This window comes from Astatotilapia calliptera, chromosome 8 (genome assembly GCF_964374335.1).
Source record: "Astatotilapia calliptera chromosome 8, fAstCal68.1, whole genome shotgun sequence".
Taxonomy (NCBI): Eukaryota; Metazoa; Chordata; class Actinopteri; order Cichliformes; family Cichlidae; genus Astatotilapia; species Astatotilapia calliptera.
This window is the reverse complement of record NC_137429.1, coordinates 19,107,118-19,114,859: the sequence shown is the minus strand read 5'-3', so window position 1 is coordinate 19,114,859 and position 7,742 is coordinate 19,107,118. Positions and strand designations below refer to the sequence as shown.

General features: G+C 40.3%; 1 protein-coding gene across 2 annotated transcripts; it reads right to left on the bottom strand.

Annotated features, from left to right (window-relative positions):
* Positions 1–1,108: 1,108 nt before the first annotated feature.
* pdpk1b (3-phosphoinositide dependent protein kinase 1b) lies at positions 1,109–7,664 on the bottom strand. Of its 2 annotated transcripts, none has more exons than XM_026178814.2 (14): positions 7,497–7,664; positions 5,090–5,380; positions 4,834–4,876; positions 4,611–4,748; positions 4,371–4,515; positions 4,166–4,263; positions 3,635–3,710; positions 3,483–3,551; positions 3,262–3,358; positions 2,973–3,146; positions 2,550–2,767; positions 2,247–2,304; positions 1,797–1,949; positions 1,109–1,684 (listed from the first exon to the last, which is right to left on the bottom strand). In XM_026178814.2, exons 1-14 carry the CDS (start codon positions 7,518–7,520, stop codon positions 1,571–1,573), a joined length of 1,698 nt encoding a protein of 565 aa, XP_026034599.1. In that variant the 5' UTR covers positions 7,521–7,664; the 3' UTR covers positions 1,109–1,570. The 2 variants fall into 2 exon arrangements, with proteins under 2 accessions (XP_026034599.1, XP_026034600.1); XM_026178815.2 differs by lacking the exon at positions 7,497–7,664 and adding an exon at positions 6,813–6,952.
* Positions 7,665–7,742: the final 78 nt, after the last annotated feature.

The window sequence follows — 7,742 nt, the reverse complement described above, 5'->3', positions numbered from 1 at the left end:
ACTTGATTCAAACAATTTTTCTAACTAGAAGGGAAAACACTTCTCGTGCTTCCTCAACTTTATAGACAGATACAGCAATTTCATCGGTTATTTGGATGAGATAGATATTCTTTGACTGACATCCAACCACATCTGGCCCTGGGCCAGAGGGTCCCCAGTCACACACTGCACATACAGACTCAGCTGAAGGAAGAGGACCTTTGGAAAGACCGTAAGGTACTATGACAAAAAAAATTAAAAGCATTATGATAATACATATTTCTAAAACAAGAGCACAAGTTAAATCAATCGGTTTAATTTCTATTGGGCCAAACAGAATGAAAAAAAAAAATTAAAAAAAAAATTAAAAATAGGCCAATGAGCCCAATGAGGCAGTTTTGCCATATTGTCCAGGGACAACAGCTTTACTGTGATTGCTTCTGAAAATGATAGTATGTGTATGCATCTCTGTTGATGATGGTGGTTTTCTGTTCAGCATGGGGTGGTCAGCACATAAGATTTTGTTTTGAATAGGGCATACTGAAGATGAGTGAACTATTCCACCAAATAAAAAAACCCAAAGAAAAATAAAAAAAATTAAGAACTCACACCACAAAAGAAATAGCCAGTGAATGGTACAGAACAACCAAATCATTCAACAATAGTCTCTATGGTTTCCAATGCAGTCAAAAATACCCACCTTTACTTGAATAAACTTTATCTCCAGTGCCCTAGGAGAGAAGCGGACAAGGCTGAGCTACAAAAACTGGCCATGCAGGAAAGATAAGCAAGTTATGATTAGGAAGTACAAGCTAGTGGCATGTTTACCCACCCCCCTGTTAGCAAAACATCCTCGGCTATGGAAGGCTCATACTTATACAGAGACTGGTTCAGACCCACGTCTCACTGCAGACCGGCACTCTGCATTATTATATAGAGACCTTAACTGCAATAAGCAAAGTACCGAGAGACTAAAAAAAAACAACTCAAATACCGAGGGAAATATTTGGGTTCTGACAAAAATAGAGAGGATCTGAGTTTGGTAAACGTGTGAGACTGAACCATTTTACAGTATCTATAGAGTATATGCACTAAAAGTGGGGCTTGACTACAGCTTGCACATACAATGTAGGATTAGGATATGGTTTAATAAAGATATCATGAGAGGCGCTGGTCCACAAAAGCAAGATTTTGTGTCATCATCGAAGCAGGAAACCAGTCCTTGCGTTTGAGATAGTCGCAGCGGTACCCAACTTGTCACTCTACAAGACAAAGCTTGTCCTCCTCCCCCCCTTGCCCACCCCCGCAGAATGTACAAAAAGCAGATGTGCATGGTGGAAGTCTTATCATCCATACATGGAAAAATGCAATAGAAGCCTCACAGAGAGCACAAAGAACAAGCAAAGCAACCCTAAATCCAAAGTTGTATTTTTCCCATGGTTCTACTCAGGAAAACAAACAAGGTCTAGATGCCAGCGTCTCTAAGAGTTTGTTTACATTGCGGTGATGAAGGGCACTAAAGAGGGTGTTACTCTGCTCAGTGATTGGCCTCAGAGCTAAAGAGGAGTGGGCACAGGGTGAACCTGTGCTCCTATAGGCCAGGGTTTTGGTGCCTTTGATAGATCTTTCTCCACACTTCCTGGATCTTCTTACACCATCTGTCTGCATTCCCGCTGGGGTCCATCAAATAGTATGTCCGGTTAGGCTGAAAACATCATAGGAAAAACATTTACATATTTTTTTAATTTATTTTATATAAAACTGAAGGAAAATATTAAGATCTGTCAAAAAGGCATCACAAATCAATAATTGTGTACCGTGTGAACAAAGAAGGTTTTGAAGTTCTTGGCCTCGGGGCGTAACTCTAAGGACCAAGGAATCTCCCCCTTCAGGACCCTGTTGACAGGATCCACGTAGTACAGGTGTGGTCCTTCAGTGAGAAGCAGCTGTCTCCGTCGGGCGAACAGACCCTGCAAAGGAATGCAAACATCTCATTGCTTCACCAACAGAGGGGGCTACGAGGCCAGTGACACTTTTGCACAGTACAACAGGGAATTCCCCTTTACTTCCCATTTGACAGCAGTGAAAAGCAAAGGGAAGTGACTTCACTGATCTGTAGCCAACTCAAACTGGAAAACTCCACAGAGTCTAGCTGGCAGAATAGTGTAAAGTACTAAAATATGTCTTTTTTTAAATACTGAAACAATGCAATAAAGTCATATTAAGGATTCAAATATATGCTGTAGAATTCACACACACACACACACCTTTCGTTTATCCACTGGGCCCATTTTCAGGATTAGGTTATTCTCCACAAACTGGTGCCTGTGTTGATACACAAAAACGCAAATGGTAACTACACAATTTTTTAAAAACAAAGTAACATAACTAACTGTTAATCCACATTTCTAAATCATTCACCAAAAATCTCTTACGGTTTCCAGTGCAGTGAAAAATATTTCCAGGATACAAGAAAGACATTGATTCAAAATTGGTTTTGATATACATCCAACAAAGAACAGCACATGACACAGACATTTTAACAGGGATGGAGAGATGGAAGGGGTTACCAGGGGTTTCCAGTGGTCTGTTTATCCAGCAATAACTGCTTCTCTTCTTCAGTGAACTGCAGGTCCAGCTCAAAGGAGTTGTTGTCCAGGTCGTGGATATACTGCTCAATGTTGCTGCTGGACCTCTGCGGCGGCGTCGAGTCATGTGGCGACAGGGAGTGTGATGAGCTGGACGGGGCCACCTGCATGTTGCTGAACTGGCTCAGGAGGTCATCGTACTGAGAGTCATAAAGAGACAGTGTCTCGTTATGAAAGGTGCATTGATGTTATGCTGATAATTTATGACTTGTTTACAGTTTGGATGAATCTCTAAGCTTCAACAAGGTCTCAAACCTGATGCTCTCTTTGAATGAGCAAACAACAGACCAAAACAAACAAAAAAACATACCAAGACTGTTACCATAGTAAAGTAAAATATCTTACATTTCCATAGCAGTCCTCATCATCTTCAGACATTGCTGGCAGGTAGGGTGTGAGCTTGGGAGGTGTCTGTAGGTGAAGGTCACTCCAGGAGATGGTGTCAAAGAAGGGGTGCTGCTTCAGTGGTTCGTACCCTCCCATCTCTTCACAGCCAAGCCGCTTGGTTGGGTCCAATGACTGAAATTTAAATAAAACGTAAATAGCCAACTTCTAAACAGGTAACTGATTAACTTATTTCCAAATTATTACCAAAGGAGGTTGAAATGTGTTATTGTGATATGCAATGACATACCAAAAGCCGTTCAACAAGATCCTTAGCTTTGGGGAAGAATTTCTCTGGGAATTCATACTCCAGCTTTATTATTTTCTGGAATATCAGGTACTCATTTCTACAGCAATTAAAGAGAAAAGAAAAAGTGTAACTAGTGAACATTGGTGTGTTTGGTTCAGATTTTTTGCACTTGAAAAAAACAATTAAGAAAAATTGAGTTTTGTAAACACAGTAGTTCTTACCCAGCTCTGAATGGTGGTAAACCAGCCACCAGCTGATAGATAATACATCCCAAGGCCCACAGGTCAGAGCTAAAAATTAAAAAGTAAACAGTTATAAAATTGCAGGAATGATGCCCACCCTGAGCTGAAAAACCTAATAAAAATCTCATTACCTCTTGCAGGCTGATTTCTCTGTTAGTAGCTCTGGAGACACATACTGCGCTGTTCCAACAAACGAGTTTGCTCTCGCTGCCAAAAAAAACCCCCAAACAAACAAACAAACAAAAGGGTAAAAAGACAAGTTCTCCTTTCTTAAACATGTTCTATGCAGCATGTATTAAATGCTTTTCTACTGTGCAAAAAGATTGTAATCTAACATAGGTGACAAGCTTGCAAGTTACTTCACCAGCTACAAAGATTGCATTGCTTTCAGCCATAATCAAACCACAGAACAAAGCTGATGTGTAACCGTCAACTGCTTTCTACAGTCAAAGCAAAAGCAGGGGCAGTTACCCAAGTTAGCTATAAGTCTGTTAGTAGCATGAACAAGTGAACTTTGTCAATATATTGGATTCACTCAGTGATATTAATAACAGCAGATTTCTGAAACTTATGCTCAGTCCCTTGAGGTCAGTTAAGACTATATTTATGCTGGTCATACTTTGCCACAAGGAGCATAAAGAAAATCAGCACTGTGATTATACCTTGTTTACTGTCTGATGGTAACTGTTTTGCTGTTCCAAAATCTGTTATCTGAATGTGCATCTCTTCACTCAGAAGAATATTTTCTGGTTTCAGATCTCTGAAATTAAAACAATAAAAATTGTGAGCAAAAACAAACGCTTAACAGCAAGTGAAATTTTTATAGCAAAACTTGCAAAAAGGACAAAACAAAGGGTGTTGTCTTACCGGTGTATTATCCCCTTATTGTGTAGGTATTCTAGAGAACAAACTATTTCAGCTGAGTAGAATCTAGTGCAGGTCTCATCAAATGAACCAATTTTGCGAATGTATTTCAGGAGCTCGCCGTTCTTAGCATAACTAAGACCAAAATCTAAGACAGACTGGTTAAGGAAAACTTCTTAAACAAAACAGTAAAACACGTGTTAGGAAATAGGCCTTGATAGACTGAATTTGTTAAAAGGATACACAGCTTCTCATCATCTTGAAATGTGAAGTAGAGTTTGACAAAGAACGGGTGATCAAGACTTGACATCAAATCCCTCTCTCGTTTCACATACTGGGTTTTGTTCTCCTTCACAATATGGCGTTTCTCTAAAATCTTAACTAAAGGAGAGAAAAGAGAATATTAGTAGACGTAAACCCAGCAACTATTTCATTTTTGTCCAACTCATTATACGTTATTACTTACTTGCATATTCTTTCCCTGTTGCCTGCTCTCTTGCCAGGACAACCTAAGCATAAGAAACAACAGTGAGATGATATGGCATGTAACCAACCAGTCAGATGTTGAGGGAAAATAATAATATTTCCTTGGGCTTACTTGTCACTTCACCTAAAATTAACTCAGCATGACTCATCCAAGTACATTAATCAAAATAACGCTAGCATGTAGCAACATCTTCCTCGGCACATTTCAAAAGCTAAGTGGAATGTAAGTTACATACCGTTGAGAAGGAGCCCTCTCCCAGTATCTTGCCAAATTTAAAGTCCTCTGGCCTCTTTTTGCGTGGCTGAGAAGCCTGGACGGCTGGCTGTGTGCAGAGCTGTGGGGCCTGGCTGCTAGCAGATGCTCCTACAGCACAAGCCTGTGAGGCTGCGCCCTCCATGCTGGGGCCGTGGCTGCTGCTTGCGCCTGGGATTGCAATTGGCGAGCAGGAGTCAGGGTGGTTTCTTACCATTGATGGATGCGAGCAGGAACAGATGACAACGCTGGGCTGAATGGGCACAACATCATACTGTAAGAAAAAGAGAGACCATAAAGAATTTGTTATTAAGCAGGGTGACACAGGTAAATAACAATTCACATGTGGAAAGGCTCTTTACTTGAGAAAGCTAAGGGACTGTATATCCATCTGAACTATTACTGGATTGAACATAACAGTGACGACAAAAATATAAGGATAAAATAGTAACAATTTAACTTTTCAATAACGCATAAAGAAAATGTGTTTTGTTATTCAGCACTTTAAACTATCACTTAAATGAGGAATGAGGAATTTCAGGTTTTTCCATCAGTCTGCGATGGATTTAGTAATTGATGCGGTTATTAGTTGTCAAAATACAGATTAGATGGCCCAAAGAACACACGACAAAAGCAACTAAACTTAATTACTGAAAAACATGAGCTTCCTAGAACATCACCGGCACCAGTGACAAAGGTGAGTTGAGATGTTTACATAGATGAAACTAAAAGAAGTTACCCACCACAACCACAGTCTTCTCACTCTACTGACACCTGAAAGTTCCCACTGGTGTAAACAACACTTTGAAGAATTTTCTTTCATATGCTTTGAAATCTCTGAACTTTCTCATTGCACTCCATCATGAAAATTAACTAAATTAATTAATTATTTTTTTAATGATAGCTATATCTACATTGCTATGCAGTTCTTTATTAGCATGAAGGAACTCCATGTAGAATTTTGTTGTGCAACCTTGTGTTGTGTTATGATAATAATTAATCCTGAATCTTAAATCTCTTTCACAAAGTATACATATGACACATGAAGAGAAAGCAATGTACTCACATATTACACGAAGCACTTTACAGGCTGCTGGCTTAAAATTATTGTTGCTTATAGTTCTGTAAATTACAATAACCTAAACATACTACTACAAGTGAGACCACTTGTAGACCAAAGTCTAACAGTGATAAGAAGGAACTGCTTAAGGAGCCACTTCTGAGCCTGGTGGTCCCACCCACCTGTGTTCAGGCTGTAAAAACTATGTCAAAGTTAATTTTTCATATGACAGTGATACTTGAGACAAACTGCGCTGAACTCACACCATCTATGTGTACATAATCAAACTGACATGGCAGATGAGGCACACAAACTGCCTGTTTAAAACTTAAAGATAGTGCTTCCTAAAAATTCCCGGTACCGGTGTCATTTATATAGAAACACATTGAATTACCCGAACAATGAGTGTGTAGTTTATCTGGCAGTTCAGTTTACGTTTAATTAGTTCAGTTGGCCTAGCTTTTTCTCATTCAAAACCAAGGTGTGGCCATTATTTTAGCTGCCTATTCCGGCCTATTTCAGCTAGCCATATAACTACCTACTGAGTCACTGCTATTGGTCAGGCATGTAATGGTTGGAGGAAAACGCCGAATAACGTTTTCCTAACTCTGGGAAGTCGTGAAACAACCGCCCTGTGCGAACTTACCTTGCTAACAAGCTAATGTTAGCTCCTGCTGGCTTGTCAAATAATGCCGGCCATCGCTGACAGTGAGTTACAAACTTAACGCCAACAGTCAATTAGCTAACGTTAGCAAATCAGGCAACACAAGCAACTTCAAAACCGTGTGGCATTTTCAAGAAACGTCACTTAATCGTGTTCAAAGTTAGTTTCCTGCCGTTTATATGAAGATTTGAAAGTTGACACTCGAATAGCACAACGCTTTCCTTCAAAATATATGCTAACCAATGGAAGAACGCAATAATGCTAATGCTAGCCCGCTAGCAAACGGGGATATCGAAAGCGCGAACCTGTTAAGCTATCAATAGCCAATAGTTACTGGTAGAGGAAAACGCTCATGTGTCCCGTGTAACTATTATCGTGTACTGGTAAGCGTTTCAAAAGGCCCAAATAAGTCGAGAAAGTGTGACTCATGAATACTGTGTGAGATTTGACGATCCAAATTAACAAGGCAAACACTGCGTGTTGCGATAGCCAACATTAGCAAACTAGCAAGCTGCTAGTGAGTCGTAAGGCTAAGCGATCTCCTGCAGCTAGCACTGCTCTTCAAATGAAGGCCCGACGTAACTATTTATCCCCACAAAGCCTCTACACTGACCATTTTGAGCACCGGCTTCGAGCTGGTATTCACGGCAAAGTTGTAACACTTACCACCTGACTTGTAGCTCTTGCCATGAGAGTTTTCAGCGAGTATTTATTTGGAATAAAATAATTAGAGAAGCTCCAGTAATGGCTGCCTCTGCGCCTTCATTTTCGAGCTGTGACGTCGTTCCACAACAATGTTACCGCAGGACAGCAGAGGAGAGTCCCGCTGTGTCCGCCCCCTCGCCACATTAACAACCTACTGAACTTCATCTTACTGATAGGGCCGGAGTCAGGCGGTAGCAGTTGTGGATA